At 32.9% G+C, this 19,306-nt stretch overlaps 1 protein-coding gene across 2 annotated transcripts; it reads right to left on the bottom strand.

Annotated features, from left to right (window-relative positions):
* Positions 1-879: 879 nt before the first annotated feature.
* On the bottom strand, positions 880-18,877 carry dync1i2b (dynein, cytoplasmic 1, intermediate chain 2b). 2 transcript variants are annotated; one of them, XM_058778610.1, is made up of 17 exons: positions 18,742-18,877; positions 16,554-16,662; positions 16,336-16,450; positions 14,514-14,604; positions 13,055-13,114; positions 11,667-11,782; positions 11,504-11,590; positions 11,263-11,425; positions 11,078-11,177; positions 10,869-10,994; positions 8,484-8,630; positions 8,290-8,403; positions 5,885-6,018; positions 5,647-5,791; positions 4,703-4,843; positions 4,508-4,633; positions 880-1,992 (listed from the first exon to the last, which is right to left on the bottom strand). In XM_058778610.1, exons 2-17 carry the CDS (start codon positions 16,659-16,661, stop codon positions 1,879-1,881), a joined length of 1,887 nt encoding a protein of 628 aa, XP_058634593.1. In that variant the 5' UTR covers position 16,662; positions 18,742-18,877; the 3' UTR covers positions 880-1,878. The 2 variants fall into 2 exon arrangements, with proteins under 2 accessions (XP_058634593.1, XP_058634594.1); XM_058778611.1 differs by lacking the exon at positions 13,055-13,114.
* Positions 18,878-19,306: the final 429 nt, after the last annotated feature.

Raw genomic sequence — 19,306 nt, 5'->3', positions numbered from 1 at the left:
ATCATTCATAATTACTGGATTTTAAAAAATGCATGCTCAAAGCACAGCTTCTAGCTGAGGAAATGTTTTGCATACGGTTAGGCTTGTTGATTTTTTTGACTTTGGTCATTGTGCTTTTGAAATCATATTCCCATCCAAATTAGAGAATTTTAACCAAACATGAATAAATGTCCATCTAAAATATTTTAAAATGCTTTTAGGAATTCTTAATATTGTCATTGTCATGTGTAGTTATGAATGTTGTTTCATATTCATTATGAATAAATTAACCCATTAACTGTGTATGGGTATTAATCAGTTACTATTAAATTTTTCATAATTATGTAACAATTAATCATCAGCCAAAAGCTCACAACCATGACAGCCCAAGCTATAGAAATTTAAAAGATTTAAACTTTTATTCATGCAACTTTTCTGGAGCTGGAAGTATAAAGATTTCAAAATTCCCTGATCTGATCTGTGTTTTCATGATTGTGGGACCCTGATGAATGTGTTCAGATGTCAGATACTGAGGTGAGTATCCAGAGCTTCCTTCATTTCACCAAAACAACATTTAAAAGAGACAGACAAGCTTTGGTTCAGAATGTTTGTCTAGATTAAGGCAGGTTTGACTCCCTGGACTGATTTAAGTTTTTTTTCATCAAGTACATTTTCATTTTAGTTGTTCAGAACCATTCAAAGCTGCAATATTTCAAAGTTCAGGCTAAATTCACATAATATCCATTAAAAACATTACTAAATGCCAATATTTGTTAGAATTTTACATATGAATGTAAAAGGGAAGCTGTTTTAGGTCTTGAGATTTTGTCACTAAATAATGCTGCTTATATAATGTCAAGAAAACACATAAATTACATAAATACTACTAAAATCCACAGATAATGAGTAAACTGAAATATTTAAAAATTATTTGGGAGGTCACTAAATTCAAATTACAAATAAAATATGTGAAATAACAAATTAAATATACATAAATATAAAAGGATCCAGATGTGGACAAGCTGGCCGTTAACTGTTAAAGGAAAACTGTATTAATAAATAAATGGCAAAATATTAACACTGTCTACTAGTCTAAATATGTGCCAAAGGGAAATTTGAAATGCTAATTAAAGGACCATGGTTTTTATCCAAGCCCTTTTGAAATTACAAATCATGGGACATTTTTTAAAACGGTGATCTAGAGATTTCTACCAACGTTTTGCAAAGGCAAGCGCTGGAATAAACAAGCACCAAGAGGGTTATGCTTTGTGTGATGGAAGATTGTGGATACGTGTGTGTGTGTGTGTGTTATAAAATTAGCTTTAAGGCAATCAGAAGTAAGAACTGAGTTACATGTTGAAAAGTGTGCTGATTTGGTTATTACAAAAGCATGTTCAGTCTTTATGAGCTAAAAACAAAATGCATTTGTTAAAAAGCTATAAATAATCCAATAATGTGAAAGTTTATCCAGAAGGGGATGTTAAAAATATCCCACCTCTTAAAAAGCACATTTCTCCTGTTACTGTAGGTTATGTCAGTGTCTGAAGCTGCTGTACAATAGTTTGCATATTGGAAGTGTTAGTGTTGATGCACAGCAATCAATCCTCCCTTTCCTCCAAATCAGCCTCTAATCCTACAAATAGATAAAAACATTACAATTCCCGCCTGATATAATCTACTTTCACCATCCAATCCCACTACGATTCTTATTAGATTCTTAATTTTTTAGCAACACTAAGTGCTTCAATTATTAATAGCAAAGTCTTGCTTTCTGAAATATCCCATTTGTCTCTAGAATGAAAAAAAGAGCCCAAGATTGTCACTAAAATAACTTCAGAGAAGGTGGAGATATGCAAATGCAGGGGAAACGTCATTGATCAGCAGGGGTTGCTATGGTGATCATGCAGCCAATCGCTGAGCGGCCAGTTCCTCCACATCCTCGCGGTTCTCGTTGATCTCGGTGAGCGTGAGCACAAAACGCGTCCATTCGTCCTGCCGCGGCACTGAGATTTGCTGTAGAGAAAACACGAAATGTGTTTCAATGACAGACCACAGCAGCAGAAGTTCATTTAAAGGGATAGTTCACCCAAAAATGAAAATTCTGTCATTAATTACTCACTCTCATGTCGTTCCAAACGTTCGTTCATATGATTTAATAAAATAATTATATGCGATGCAGTTCTAATACAGTATATGCGCTTTAATTATTTACATGCGTGTAGGTTAAATACGTGCGTCACACAGCAGCTCCATTCACAGTAGCTCCACAGAAACTTATCATTTACACGTGAGGAGCGTCTCAAACTCCATCTCTGCATGTTGTTGTGAGTTTGGGTTTATTATAACGTTCATCTGGGAACGCAATGTGCGCCCAGATTTATAGTGAAAAGTTCTTTAAAATCATCTGGAATGCAATAAAGTCATTTTTAAAGCATTTTGCTGCATGGATTAAAAAATAGGCTAATAAATAATTCACATATCATGCAGACAAAATTGCGTTGCAGAAAATCCTTTGAATGTTAAGGAATTCAGAGCAGAGCAACATAAAAATCTGAAAAAATATATAATATGGCCAGTTTTAGGCTTTTCCTTATTTTTATATTTTAGACTGTGATGAAAAATGACTCGCCATCTCCTCATTGGTTGTGCCTTTAGAGAGAAATGCATCTTTACGGATTACATAATGAAAGAGTTTTTGTTTTCGATCTGAATTATTTAGTTTTAAAGTAGTAATTTAAAGCTTTCTATATATATTTATCATATTTGTGACTCAATTCGTTGAGTTTCGGTTCATCATTGTGAAGCGCTCCTGTTCAAGACAAGACAGCAAGCGCATCCTCTGTTTTCCTATTTATTTTATAAAAGCACAGCGTTTTGTTGATATTGTGAATGCACACAAATAGAAGTAGTACCTAACCCTTTACAGTTCCGAATGATGTATTACTCTTACCTTTATGAGCAAACATTATGGCGTATTTTAAGTTGTTTCCACTAGCAAGAACAAAATGCAAGTGACCACTCTGGCGCCTCCATGTCCTGCAAAGCGCGCTTCAGCTTCCCCTCTTCACACAAACAATTAGATATGCACCTAGCGCACATTTATATAGTTCAAACATTTAAACTAACATTGCGATATGCTTGAACTGTTTATATCTATAGATTTTATTTTAGGCAAGTTGTGATGATTTGAGAAGCCTAAATTGATCAAACATCAGCTCACTGTCTGCCGCTGGCCACTTGGTCGTTACTTAAAAAAAAGAAAAACTTACATTTAACGAACAAAAAGTGCTCCAAACGTTTTTATAAATTAACTTTATAAAAAACGAAACGAAATATAATCACTTTACCATTACATACGAACCTGTACACTGTACACAAACACAGGAGAATACATTGCGATTTCAAAATAAAAGCTCAAACCCTTAAAAACCCACTGAGTTTACAGGTTTTGATGTCCACATATTCATTTAATTACAGTGGCTACAGCATTTCTGTCCTAAAGAAATGACCAAATATTAAAGATTAAGTGGACATTTAAATTAAATGGTTCTTGGTCAATATTAAACAATATTAAACAAAATTAGATTGCGCAGTATTGTGTAAAAACAATGCCAGGCCGTTTGTTGTAATATGTAATGTACATTAGCTCTGTTGTTTATAATACTTTGTATTTTAACAGTTTTGTTCAATAAAACCATATGAGTTCTTGCTTTTGATTTTAACTTTATGTATTTTAAGTCATTTTAAAAGCTATTGTTCACTTAAATCTATTTTTATTACCACAAAAAAAAATATTATAATTATAGGGCCCTACGAAATCAGTTTTATTTCCAAATTCAGTTTTTCTCAATTTTCATTTTTCTATACTCTTTCTTTTAATAATCAAAAGCATCTCCAATGAATTGATTTTATATTTAAAAAATAATTTTTTTTAAAAAAAATTCAGAAATACTGCACATTTACATTTTCCACCTAAATAAATTCTGGTAAATAATATTTCTGGTAAATACTCATTTAAAAAGTGTTTTTTTGATTATAATTTTATTATTAGCAGACTAGAACACGTGGATATGTATTCTTACACTATGATACTGAACTTTGATTTCGTGATTTGGACTGTAAGATGGACACTCTGTTGCACTTTACTTCTGCTTTAAAAAGGATTTAATAGAAATTTGGATTTAATAAAATATTGTTAAGTAAAATTGTTGATTTTTTGTGGGAAATTAATCGTTTGGATTAATTGATAAATTAGTCGATAGATTAATCGAAATAAAAATAGTCATTAGTGGCAGCCCTAGTTAAAACGTAATTTTACAAAGCATTGAGAAGACTTTTTGTGCACAAAGAAAACAATAATAACACAATTTATTCAAAAATTATTTTCCCCGAGTTACCATTTTGTAATAATCAGCATTGTTTATGTCAAAGACTATAGAAATACAAAGACGGTTCACTTCTATATGAATGGGAGAAATTAGATTTTTGGGTGAACTAACCCTTTAACTGTATTGAATTGCATCCTCACCTCTCCGACGTCGTAAATGTGCACCTGGCCCTCAGAGTCTCCGACGGCCACCTCTCGTCCCGACTGAGCCCAGCGCACGCGGTTCAGCGCAGGGCTTCCCTCCACCGTCACGCTCGCCGTGGGAACCTGAAGCAGCAGATTATCAGTCAAGAGTCAAGACTTGTGGATTTGTTCAGATTATATATATTTTTGTACCTCAGTTTCGTTGTTGAGGTTCCACAGGTCCAAATGTCCGACCCCGTCCACACAGGCGAACAGAGCGGGGTGTGTGGGAGACCACATGACGTCATACACGTAGTCTGAATTATCCTCGAAAGAGTACAAGGGCTTATTGTTCTGTCAGAGACACAGACAGACCAGCGTTGTTAATTGTTGACTCAACCTATTAAATATTGCTTTCATTCATTGACACATGAAGCAGATATTACATAAACTGAAAAAAAAACGACTTAAGTGAAAGTTAAGGTTTTAAGTTTAAAGTTAAAATGTTCCAAAATTGCTCAAATTAAAACTGAAATAAAAATAAAGCTTATTGTTTTGTCAGGAGAGATACAAACAGACCAGTGTTTTCATTAGAAACTGAAATAAAACAAGTTCAAGTACTAAAATTACTAAAACTAAAACTTATTAAAATGATTAAACTTATTAAAAATGTGATTTCAATAAAACGTAAATAAAATGTAAACATTCAATAACTTAACAATAAAGTAAAATAAAGCAAAACACTATAACTAAATCTGAGACACAAACAGACCAGTGTTGTTATTAACTAAAACTAAACCATTGAAAATCTTTTCTTTTTTTACGAAATAAAGCAGAGATTACATAAAATACAAACATTAGATTTAAAACTTGAAATAAAAAAAACAAACTTATTAAAAAAATAAAATAAAATAAAATTAGAATCTGAAATAAAATAGGTTTAAGTACTAAAATAACTAAAACTTAAATAAACCTAAACAGAATTTAAAACAAATAAAAAACAAAAGTACATACTATAACAAAAAACTAAGAACTAAACTGAAAATATAAAAATAAAATTTATTAAAAATATGAATAATATTAATAGTATAATAGTATATAAATAAAATGTATGCTATATAATAGTATGTAAATAATGTTTGTGGTGTGTTTGGCACCTTGGTACTCCAGAGTTTGACGGTCCAGTCAAAGGAGGAAGTGACAAACAGGTGAGAGAAGTCGACTGGTCCTGCTGCTGTGTGGCAGTCGAGGCCTGTGATTGGTCCATGATGACCCTCGAACATCTCACTGATGCCCGCTTTACTACAACACACACACACACACGTGCAGCAATAGAAATGAAACCGTTGTGCAGATGTGAAACGGACACAAACAGCTCGATGCTCGCACACTTACCTGCCGTGTCTGCAGGCGGTGTAGACGGACCCGTCCTCGCTGCCCACCACAAAGTTATTGACGTCACCCAGAGGAAATGACATGGAGGTGACGGCCACTGACTTGGACTGTTTGAACACGAGCTCCAGACTGTCCTACACACACACACACACACACACAGAGACATGTGAGTTTGACTGGGTAAATGAGAGACAATGGCTCAGTTTCAAATTCTACTGACTTTTTTGTTGACATTTTTAGGAATCATAGAAGAATTTTTAGAATAATGTATTTGGCACATAATTTTATCCAAAATGACTTTACGCATTGCCTAGGAAAAGCTTGTGTCGTTAAGATTTTTTAAATGTTTTTAAAAAGTCTATTTTGCTCACCAAGTCTGCATATATTTGATCAAAAATACAGTAAAACAATAATATGAAATATTACAATTTAAAATAACTCTTTTCTATTTGAATACATGTTAAAATGTAATTTATTTCTGTGATCAAAGCTGAATTTTCAGCATCAGTGTCACATGATCCTTCAGAAATCATTCTAATACTCTGATTTACTGCTCAAGAAACATTTCTGATTATCAATGTTGAAAACAGTTGTGCTGCTTCATACTTTTGTGGAAACCATGAACATTTTTTTTAATAGAAAATACAAAAGAACAGCATTATTTTGCAACAAAACCTTTTGTAACATAAATATATTTACTGACACTTAGATTAATTTAATGTGACTTACTGATAACTTACTGAATCCAAACTTTTGAACAGTAGTGTATCTAGAGGCCTTGTATGTGTTTCCTAATTAAATTATTCAGAAATAAATAAATACAAAAGTAACTAACAATTAATAAATTATAAATGAATTAAAAATAATTAATTATAAATGAATGAATAAACAAATAAAAATAAATATTCAAATAATTGAAATAACAAATAAAAAATATTAAATTAAAACAACAAATAATTAAATAAACAAATAACATACAGTAAACAAAAATTCATAAAAATCCATCTGCTGAGAGGAGAGAATAGCAACAGTAGAGTTTCTGAATGCGTTCTGACAGGAAATACATTAAACTCTTTGTTTAAAGAAGCAGGGGGAATATGATGAAAACATTAATTTTAAAATCCTGCTTGAATGACCTTTAATATAGTTAGACAGCTTTTAGCTAGCTGTGCAATGGCCGTTGAAGAGAAATGTACTTCCCGTGGTTGTGTGTTTGTACCTGTGGTGTGGACAGCATGTCCAGACTCCAGGAGCACATCTTGCCGTCAGTGGAGATGCTGATGAGATTGTGAGCGTTCTGCGTCCCACCACATTCACACAGTACACGGGTGCTGCAGACACACAGAGACATGTGAGTTTGACTGGGTAAATGAGAGACAATGGCTCAGTTTCAAATTCTACTGACTTTTTGTTGACATTTTAGGAATCATAGAAGAATTTTTAGAATAATGTATTTGGCACATAATTTTATCCAAAATGACTTTACGCATTGCCTAGGAAAAGCTTGTGTCGTTAAGATTTTTTAAATGTTTTTAAAAAGTCTATTTTGCTCACCAAGTCTGCATATATTTGATCAAAAATACAGTAAAACAATAATATGAAATATTACAATTTAAAATAACTCTTTTCTATTTGAATACATGTTAAAATGTAATTTATTTCTGTGATCAAAGCTGAATTTTCAGCATCAGTGTCACATGATCCTTCAGAAATCATTCTAATACTCTGATTTACTGCTCAAGAAACATTTCTGATTATCAATGTTGAAAACAGTTGTGCTGCTTCATACTTTTGTGGAAACCATGAACATTTTTTTTTAATAGAAAATACAAAAGAACAGCATTATTTTGCAACAAAAACCTTTTGTAACATAAATATATTTACTGACACTTAGATTAATTTAATGTGACTTACTGATAACTTACTGAATCCAAACTTTTGAACAGTAGTGTATCTAGAGGCCTTGTATGTGTTTCCTAATTAAATTATTCAGAAATAAATAAATACAAAAGTAACTAACAATTAATAAATTATAAATGAATTAAAAATAATTAATTATAAATGAATGAATAAACAAATAAAAATAAATATTCAAATAATTGAAATAACAAATAAAAAAATATTAAATTAAAACAACAAATAATTAAATAAACAAATAACATACAGTAAACAAAAATTCATAAAAATCCATCTGCTGAGAGGAGAGAATAGCAACAGTAGAGTTTCTGAATGCGTTCTGACAGGAAATACATTAAACTCTTTGTTTAAAGAAGCAGGGGGAATATGATGAAAACATTAATTTTAAAATCCTGCTTGAATGACCTTTAATATAGTTAGACAGCTTTTAGCTAGCTGTGCAATGGCCGTTGAAGAGAAATGTACTTCCCGTGGTTGTGTGTTTGTACCTGTGGTGTGGACAGCATGTCCAGACTCCAGGAGCACATCTTGCCGTCAGTGGAGATGCTGATGAGATTGTGAGCGTTCTGCGTCCCCACCACATTCACACAGTACACCGGGTGCTGCAGACACACACAGACAGATGACTGAGAACAGTGTGGATGCAGGTGATGAAGAGGAGTCGGTGTTTGTCCGTGTGTACCGTGTGAGCCGAGGCGGAGAGAGGTGTCCTCTGCACAGGGGTGCGTTTGTTACTGCGGTTGTCCCACAGGACGATCTGCCCCGAGTACGTGCCTCCAACCACCAGATTAGGATGAAACTGTGCAAACGCTGCTGACATCACTGCAGACTGAACAAACAAACATATTCCATAAGACACCATCCCCCACATAATGATATATTATTACATCAAATAATAAAAAATATATATATATGTAAAATAAACTGACTAAATCACTAATATTAAAACTATTAAGACATTTAGTTTGGTGTGTCCTTCATGCATTTATTTTGATTCATTTTCATTAGTCATCCATCCATTCTTCAAACCACTTATCTTATTTAATTGATTTATTTACTTTACTTTACTTTACTTTACTTTATTGGTTTATAGTAATGTGGACAACCTCTTTTAATGAAAAGAGCAGCTTTAGCCTCTACGGCTAATTTCCAGCTGTAGTCCCCAGCCAGTTGTTAATTGGCATACATCAATAAATACATTACAATTAAAACAAAGCTTAAGCAAAAGCTTAGACAAACAAACAAAGTGGTACAAAATTGAAACAGACAAGCAAACACAACTTGCAAAGACATAAAAGCAGGTCAAGCAATAAACTAGAAAAATTGACACACAAAATAATCATGCAAAGGCCACATTAAAACACATATAGGACATAGCATTGAAACAGTCAGCAGAGATCAAGTAGCAGAAGCATGATCATGTCACATCTAATGCACACATCACATCTAGCATATTAATGTGTGCAGGTGTAATTGTCGATTAGCCAATTTTTAAGGTGTGCAATAAAAGTCGAATACATATGTATGTTTTAATTGTAATGGGCAATGAATTCCAGTTATGTATTGCAGTAAATGAAAATGATAATTGACCAAATGTACTTTTTCTGAGTGGGATTACTAGGTCGCCACGTGTGGTACTTCTGGTATTATGACTGCTGTTATTACGTTGGATTATGAATGAGTTGAAAGGAGGCGGAGCGGTATTATGTAAAATTTTATAAACCAGACAAATGTTTTTATATTTGATTACATTTTCCCAGCTCAGCAGTTTATATTTTTTAAGGATTATACAATGATGTAAACTATTAGGCTTCTGGTCCAAAATTTTAAGAGTTTTTTTATAAATAGTTGCTAGTGGCTTAAGTGATGAGCTGTTAGTTTGTCCCCAGCTTGTCAGACCATATGTTAGATGTGACATAATCATTGCATCCATAAATAATTTAGCAGCATGAAATGTAAGGGCACTTCTAATATATCTAAAATTAGCTAAACTAAACTTGACCCTATTGCAGACTTTCTTAATATGTGTTTTAAAAAAGAAATTAGAATCAATAATAACGCCCAGATATTTAAATTGTGGCACAATAGTAATGTTTTGACCCGAAATTGATATGTTTGACACACTATTACATTGTCTTTTTGTAAAAAACATTCCCACAGTTTTGTCTACATTTAATTGAAGACATGAACGATTTAGCCAATTGGTAATCTGGTCCAAGGCTTTGGTCAATTTTATGGCAGCCAGATTTTTTGTCTTGGCATGCACATAACATACTGATTTATTGATCGATTTAAATAACTTTAATTAATATGTTTGTTAGTTAGTTAGTTTGTTTATTCATGCATTTATTTTAACTAATTTTAATGAGTCATCCTTCCATTTTCCAAATCACTTGTGATCTTAATTAATTGATTTATTTATTTATTTTAATACTTTTAATTAATACGTTTGCTTGTTTGTTTATTTGTTTATTCATGCATTTATTTTAATTAATTTTAATGAGTCATCCATCCATTCTTCTAACCACTTGTGGCCTTTATTTATTTTAATATCTTTAATTAATAATTTGTTTGTTTATTCATGCATTTATTTGAATTAATTTTAATTAGTCATCCATCCATTCTCCAAACCACTTGTGATCTTTCTTTCTTTACTTATTTATTTTTTATTAATTAATCCATCCATGCACCAAACCACTTCTCCTCCATTTTAATGGATTTATTTTGTATTTAATTGTTTATTAATTTTAATGGATTTATTTATTTTATTTTAATTCATCCATCATCCATCCATCCATCCACCCATGCTCTAAAACACTTTTCCTCTATTTTAATTCATTAATTGAATTATGTTTAATGAATTAATTATTTTAATGTTTTTATTATTATTATTATCATCATGTTTCTACTTACTTCTATTAAGAAAATAACAAGTAATTTTCATAACGTAAATATTATATAAATAAGTTGTGATCTTGAGGATGAGATCAGAATAATACCAAGATAAAAATATAATATACATTATTTAATGCATATCATTCACAGAGACATGCCTTAAGCTCATCACCTGGCAGTGGAAGACATATTCCGGTGTGGTTTTCTTATATTTCATGTTCCAGACGAGAGCCACACCGTCGGGCTCATGCGGAGCGTCTTCATTACTGCTGTATGACGCCACCAGCAGCTCAGGGTACTGATAGGAACGACAGAAAACAGGACAACTTCACTGAAAGAGTCTTAAAAGCAGTGTTACACACTTCGAGCATGATCGCGTACCTGCGGTGACCAGTCGAGACAGGTGACGACTCTGTGTTTGGACCAGCGCTCGTCTGCAAACTGTCTGTTCAGGGAGAGTTTGGCTCCAGCCTGAGACTCTCTGAAACAAACACAATAAAACAATCACAAACGACACATCACACACCAGAGACTAACCACGTCTGCTAACAGATAAACACACTCACCCCTCTTTATCCTGAAGGTCCCGTCCGCTGTAGTCGAAAAACACGTCCACCTGCTCAGAGAGAGCGCGCTCCACGATACGAGAGCTGTGGTCAAAGAAAGTCACGAACTCCTCCGAGTGAAGAATCTGCTGTTTCTCTTCCTCCGTCAGCTCATGAGGGGACGCTACACACAGAAACAGTTCCCTTCATCAGTTGAAAAGCTCAGCTATATTTCATGTTTAACCATGTTTGCGAGCACTACCTTCCTCTTCCTCATTCTGAGAGTCTTTCTCCTCTTGATTCTCCAGAGCAGGCTGCATCACTGCCAAATCTTCCTCCTCCTCCTCATCTACACACAGCAGCGAAGGAGTTTAGTTACATATGCACACTGATGCACACAAAGAAATGCAATGTGTGTGATTTACCGTCTTTGTGATGAGTCTGTGTGGGCGTCTGTGTCTCTTTTGAGTATGACACCAGCTCTTTGGGCGGGAATTCCACCTGCGTGACCTTTGACATGCCCAATTTCAACAGGCCACGTCTGCAGAAAATACAGATGCATATGTTTAGACAGAAAAAGACTGTGGGATACTGTAATAAATAAATAAATAAAAATAGTAAATAATAAAATAAAATAAAAACTAAATAAAAATAGTTTAATTAAATGATAAAGAATAAATAATTAAATTAAATAATAAAAATAAAACAATACAATTTAAAAAAATAAAAATGATAAAAACAATAGATAATTTAATTAATTAATTAAAATAAATGATAAACAATAAATTAATTACAAAATGAAAAATTGTAAAAACAATAACTAAATAAATCATTTTAAATAATTAATAAAACATACATAAATTACAAATAAATAAAAAGTACATCAATTAATTAACATTAATTCATTATTTAATTAAAATATTTTTTTTTCAATAAAAAATAATAAATAACTAAATTTAATATAATAAATAACTACATTTAAAACAAATAAATTAATAAACAAACCAAAAATTCATAAAATTTCATCTGCTGAAGGGTGATATTATGTCCACAAAGTCATTATGTGAATAACAGGTTTATGAGAGGCTTGAACCTGCACAAGGATGTCAAAAAAAAAGGTTTAAGGAGTCTTATGAAGTAAATGCTAAACTAAATATAGTTTAATTCTATCCCCCAGTTTCACAGACAAGGCTGAAGACTAGTCCCAGACTAAAATGTAAGAAAAATAAAAGAAAATTACTGACTGATCTTAAAATATGTCCGTGCTATTGTTTTGTCTCAAGATGCACACCAGCAGTGTTTTTTTTCTAAGGCACATTACTTAAATGTCCTAATTGAACTATGGCCTAATCCTGGCTTCATCTAAGCCCTGTCTCTGAAACCAGGCCTATATGTTACATAAGGAACATTTCATGTTGGTCAGAAAAGGTAAATATAGCTAAATTCTTTCCAACAGGAAATAAGATTGTACAGTACATTGACAAATCATAGATCACTCGACCTGGACTCTCAATTTAATGACAAGTGGGGGGAGTGTGATGGAAGCATGTTTGAAAACAATTTTTAAATTCTGAGGAACTTATCTTTAATATAGTTAGAGAGCATTTAGCTAGCTATGCTAGGGGTGTCGAAAGGAAATATAATTCACATCGTATTCACACGATGCACTGTTTGGTTCATCAAGACTATCCAAGAAAAAAAAAGACAGCAAGATTGAGGGGACAAATGTGAGACAGAAAGATAAATGAAGGAGAGAATGCAGGTGAAGCGCAGCAGGAGTGATGGTTAATGAAAGAGAGAGAGTCAGCAGTACCCGAGCTGAGAGTCTGAATGGAGCAGTAGAGTAGAGGGGTCAGAGTCCCAATGAAGAGTCCTGTTAGGCACACACACACACACACACACACACACACACACACACACACACACACACACACAGAGGCAGACAAGCATGCAGAGCAGTTATAAGAGTCGCTGTTATACACTAATGTACATGTGCATGCACACACACGCTTCAGATGAGCTTCACATACTACACAATATGAAACAGAGAAACTCACATTTGCAATATAATAGTTGATCTTTTTCACGTGTTTTAACTTTATGTCAGACCTTAAAAGATTTTTTTAGTCATTCAAAATGTGGAAAATGTATGTGAATACTTTCTAAATGTACTGTATGTGTCATTGATATTTAGATTTTTTTTTTTTTTAATTAAACTCACTAAAACTGAAAACATCCGTTTAATTGTTGTCTCACATTTTTTAGTAAAATCAAAATGGTGAGAACAGTGCCAACCTGTAGTGACAAGTTTATTGCACTTTTTCCAACACTTTGAAAGAAATTACCGATGAAGAAAAACTCAAAACATTTAATAAAAATGACAGAAAATGTGACAAATTATAAGAATGAAGAAAAAAGATTAAAAGATGTTAAAGCGCAATGATGAAAACATTTTTACAGTGAAACATGAAGGAATGTGAAATACAGAGCGTGAAGCAAAGTTTAGTTGTTTATGCTTGCTTGTTAAAATAATGATTATGTTTTACATTGTGAAGCTGTTTTTATCATTTATGTCATGAATAATGAAGAAAAAATAGGATGCAGAATCTTTCATTTGTAAATTATTTACATCACTTAATTATCCAAAAACAGGCATTATCACATGGTATTTTAAAGTACAAACCATATTTTAATTCAATTTCAAGCAAAATGAACTACATCACCGTTCATGCGTTTGGGGTCATTAAGATTTTCTAATGTTTTTGAAAGAAGTCTCTTCTAATCACCAAACCTGCATTTATTTGATCAAGAATACAGTAGAAATGGTAATATTGTGAAAAATTATTACAATTTAAAAGAACTGTTTTGTGTGTGAATATATTCCTGTGATGCAAAGCTGAATTTTCAGCATCATTACTCCAGGCTTCAGTGTCACATGATTCTACAGAAATCATTCTTATATGCTGATTTACTGCTCAAGAAACATTTCTGATTATTATTAGTTGAAAACAGGTGTGCTGCGTCATATTTCTGTGGTATGATGCATTTTCAGGATTCTTTGATAAATAGAATGTTTATTTGAATGGGATGTCTTTAAAAATAACTTTTGATCAGTTTAATGCATCTTTGTTGAATAAAAGTAGTCTTTTTTTTTTTTTAATCTTACTGACCTCAAATTTTTTGAATGGTACTGTATATACAGATAGGCTGATATAAAGTACTCATATTGTGATATGAGATCTCTGATGTCAGTGCACACATGTGCGTCTCACCTCGGCCCCGTGCCGCCGTCTCCTGAGTCCTGGCTGCCCGTTTCGCTGGGTGTGCCCACTGATTTGGCAGAGGGGGACATGGGAGGGGGGACTAAATAGTGAAACAGACACGTATCCTCTGTTACCACGCGCAGAGGTTGCACTACATACACACACACATCCACATGCGCAAGCAAAGCGAAGGGGGTGTTTGAAAATAAAAAAACACATATAAATAGTAGGTAAGCAAAGCGAGAGCAGGGTGGTGTAATAATCACGATGAAGCAGCAAAACCAAAGGATTGAGCCAAAAAAAAAGAGAAGACAAAAAGGACAGGTTAATATTCATGCAGGATCCACGTGCGTTAAAAAGACATCAGTGCTCATTCCAAACCAAACCAAATTATTTCATGAAGAAAGAAGAAATAATGAGGAAATGGATAACATTTCTAAACAAATTGGCTTTATTTTAAGGTTTTGGTTTCTGTCAGCAGGTCAGGCTAGGTGAGCAGCAACCAGCTAAACCAGCTTAGGCAGGTTTAAACAGATCATATCATATATGTGACCCTGGACCACAAAACCAGTCATAAGATTTATACATCTGAATAAATAAGCTTTCCATTGATGTATGATTTGTTAGGATCGGACAATATTTGGCCGAGATACAACTATTCTGTAATATAAAATCTGGAATCTGAGGGTGCAAAAAATCTAAATATTGAGAAAATCACCTTTAAAATTGTCAAAATTAAGTTCTTAGCAATGCATATTACTAATCAAAAATTAAGTTTAGATATATTTACAGTAGGAAATTTACAAAATATCTTCATGGAACATGATCTTTACTTAATGTCCTAATGATTTTTGGCATAAAAGAAAAATGGATAATTTTGACCCATACAGTGTATTTTTGGCTATTGCTACAAATATAACCCAGCGACTTAAGACTGCTTTTGTGGTCCAGGGTCACATATTTTTAAAGAAATTATAACAGGTATCCAGTGTTCTTATTATCTCATAGCGACTGATTCAGGTTTTTTTTTTTTTTTGTTGTTGTTTTTCAAACATGATTAAAGGGATAGTTCACCCAAAAATAAAAATACCGTCATCATTTACAGAATGTTGGTAACCAAACAGTTGACGGTAGCCATTGACTCCATATTATGGGAAAAAAATACAATGGAAGTCAACGGCTACCGTCAACTGCTTATTAACCAACATTCTTAAAAATATCTTCTTTAGTGTTCAGCAGAAAAAAGAAACTCATACAGGTATGAAACAAGTGGAGAGTGAGTAAATGATGGCAGAATTTTCATTTTTGGGGTGAAATGTCCTTTTAACATGTAAACATGAAACCTGTGTATTAATATGTTAATCTGTTTGATGAACAGAAAAATGTTGAAAAAGTTCAGAACAGGTCATGGACCATTTTCACATTTCCAATTTTTTCCACACTCAACGATCACGCAGCAGTGTTAACTTTCCTGTAATGTAATGCCAATGTAATAAATAACACAAAGTCATAAATGTACATTGAAATTTTTTTAAATGAAAAATAAATGTTGCTACTAGATTTACGATGTTAAGAACGGTGGAAGTGCATCAGTCTGTGAAAAGGGTCCATTTTTGCAGTTTAGTTTCAATAAATAGTCTTTTCTCATTGGAAAGGAGGTTTTGAGATCTGAAAGTGACAGAATGTTTTCAAAGCGTTTAAAGCTTTTACTAAAGAAAAAAAAGTCATTCTTCCGATATGACCCCTTTTTGTCAGTAAGAAAAAAAGCATGCTTGTTGCTAACACTTATTAGTCACAAAAGCCTAATTTCCCATGCTGCTTTGTTTCGTACCCATGGAGGCGTCCACTATCCCCATGCTCTGCAGCAGAGCCTCTGCCTCCCTCCTCTTCCTCTCCAGATCAGAGTCATCCTGCGGAGGAGACGCTCCCTCCTTCTGTCCATCCAGCTACAGCAGCAGCAGAGAGAGAGAGAGAGAGAGAGAGAGAGAGGTTATTCCTGTATAACAAACACAAAGAGATCAAATCACTGCAGTTTAGACCCCAGCTCACCTCTTTCTTCTTGCGCTCTTCCTCCTTCCTCTTCTTCTCCTCTCTGATCTGAGCCAGTCGTTGTTTCTTTCTCTCCAACTCTGCTTTTAGCTCACTTTTGTCAGACATTCTGCAGACATATTTAAATCAAATCAAGTCTTGTGGGTGTATTTGCAAAAAAAAAAAAAAAAGCCTTTGGATGCTTTTTTAGATGTTTGTCGGTAAATCCCTAAGCACAAAAATTAAAAATGAAATTGCAAAAATGAAGCACTTTAAAACAACAAATCATAAGAAATTGTATTTATTTGCTGCTGCTTATATTTTTGTGGTTTTGATAACGTTATGAGCTACGATTCAATCTTACAACAAGAATTATTAATTTTAGTATATTTGAAATGTATTACAGATTTGTTGATTTCTTTACTTAGATTTAATTTTTATATTTTGTTATCAATTTATGTTTTAGTAATTTTTTTTTTTCTTAATGACAAATAGTTTTTTATACATTTTTGTTTATTAATTTTAGTTATATTATTGCTTTAAGCTCAACTAAACAAAAATGAGAAATATTACCTTGGCAATATTTCTAAAATAAACTAATTTAACTATTTTCAAATTTAATTTTATTTCAGTAAAGTATATGTTTTGTTGTTGTTGTTGTTTTTTCCATTTAGATTTGCATTTAGCTTTTTTATCACTTTTATCCAAATTGACATACAAAATAGGAACAAAGCAATCTGTTAAAGAGCCAACAATATTCACAACACAATGCAAGGTTGATTAGACAACTGGATTTCAAGTAACAATATTTTTTAATGGTTTTAATTTTAGTTACAATAACCCTGATTATGACTTATTATCCTCAAGTTTCATATGCAGTTTTATATTACATGAGCAGTCTCTAGTGGTCATTCAGAGAATGGCACTGAGGTCATTCTGGTCCACACCACACCCATGAGCTAAATCATTACAAACACACAACACTGCTATAGCAGCTTAAACTCTGCTTTTATTCTGTTTGCATGCTTTAGTGTTTCAGGGTTTGGCAAAAGTCAGAATTTGAGGACTGGCTCCTTTTGATTTAAGAGCATAGACACAAACCACAAGATTTTAATTGATATGATCTATCTATCTCTTTCAATGGATTTATTGAGTCTGTGTTGAACAATGATAATGCCTGCTTGTTATTTGAAGAGGTTTAATAAAGGTTTAAAAACAAATTAAATAAAAAATTAAAGTCAGAGGAATTCTCAGATGTCAGTTTCTCAGATGTCCATGAGATTTCAGCTTTCACATCATTTTGAGTATTCTCTTACATGTAGAATACATTAGAATCCATTTAAAATGTTATTAATTTTGTCTAATGTTTCTGGAAATACTCTTGTTTGTAAAATGTTTATAGGTAATTCATTCTGAAACATGAAACATTATTACTTACAATAGTTATATTAATTTCTTTGAATCCAATTGCTTTACTCAGATTTGAATTATAACTACTTCAATTCAAAAACAAGAACTGAACTGGAATTGCATGAGGGTTTTAAGTTCAATTCTGAATAGCACACATTCCTTAAGTACACTTGAAAAAAAAATGAATAGGAAAGTTATTTTCAAGAAAACTTTATGCATAATAATCTTAGATAATATATAATAATTTATTATTGATGGTTACTAAAAGACAGCTCCATGCCCATGTAGCCTGAGAAGAGTTTGTTCAATGACACACACACACACACGCGCGCGCGCGCACACACACACACACACACGGGACACTCCTGTAAGAGTCCCGGATGGTCAGTCAATATGGCTGCATAGCGAACAAACCCGGTGAAAACTCGCAAACTGACATAAAACCATCAGTTTCATAATTACTCATTGGGTCATTAATGGCATTTAATCAGACTGTTTTAACTGCGCGCTCAAAACTGTTTAAATCCATCATCTGTCTAGTTGCATCAGCTGTTAATTTATGTTTCTTTTTTCTTTAAACAATTTGAATTGATGCTTTATGAACACAACGCATGAGGAATTCATTTCGTGCTTTATTTTAAATTAATTTCAGTATTACTGTCTACGTTATAATAATATAAATGACCGTTAAAGCGCACACGTCAGACGGCCTCTCGTGAACATCGCCGTTAAAAACACAGAATAATGCAGTCTAACACCGGAAACCCTATTGATCAATAAAGAAAAACAGTACTCTTACTTGAAATAAAATGTTAGCGGCTCGGAGTCGTTATGAAGAGGATTATTCTTCTGTCAGCTGACTAATAACTTATTATCCTCTTTCTCTTGTTGTGACAGCAGCGGCAGCGCTGAATCTGGGATGCGGCTACGGGTGCCGCGAAGCGCTTTTTCTCAAACACAGCGGATGAGGCGTTTCATAACGTGACCGCTAGAGAGCGCGCTTTCACTAAATTTATTACTGCCTTTTGAACACAACACAAACGCTACATAATTTGCTGTCACTGATACTTAATAAAAAAGTTACATTTAGATACAAAAAAAAAAAAAATTCTAAATAATAAAATTTAGATACAAAACTAATGGCAACCCAAAAATTATTAAAAGTTTTGAACAAGATTTTTGCTTTATCTACTCAATCATTCTATCTGTTCATGCAAGAACCAGAGAGAGTAAAGAAAACAACAAGAACCAGAGAGAGTAAAGAAAAAGTTAAAGTAAAAGGAATATAAAACAATAAATAAATGAAAATAGTAAAAATAAAGGATAAACATTAAGAAGTTGTAATAAAATAAAAGTAAAGTAAA

Source organism: Onychostoma macrolepis, chromosome 06 (genome assembly GCF_012432095.1).
Source record: "Onychostoma macrolepis isolate SWU-2019 chromosome 06, ASM1243209v1, whole genome shotgun sequence".
Lineage (NCBI taxonomy): Eukaryota > Metazoa > Chordata > Actinopteri > Cypriniformes > Cyprinidae > Onychostoma > Onychostoma macrolepis.
Note: the sequence above shows the minus strand (reverse complement) of the source record. Positions and strands in the feature narration are given on the sequence as shown.

Excerpts from the sequence above, each read along its gene's own strand:
- dync1i2b (XM_058778610.1), bottom strand. The coding sequence starts at position 16,661 with ATGTCTGACAAAAGTGAGCTAAAAGCAGAGTTGGAGAGAAAGAAACAA. Across the intron at positions 10,995-11,077 it reads GTCTCGACTGGTCACCGCAG|TACCCTGAGCTGCTGGTGGC; the intron begins GTACGCGATCAT and ends CGTTCCTATCAG. Across the intron at positions 4,634-4,702 it reads ACCTCAACAACGAAACTGAG|GTTCCCACGGCGAGCGTGAC; the intron begins GTACAAAAATAT and ends CTGCTGCTTCAG.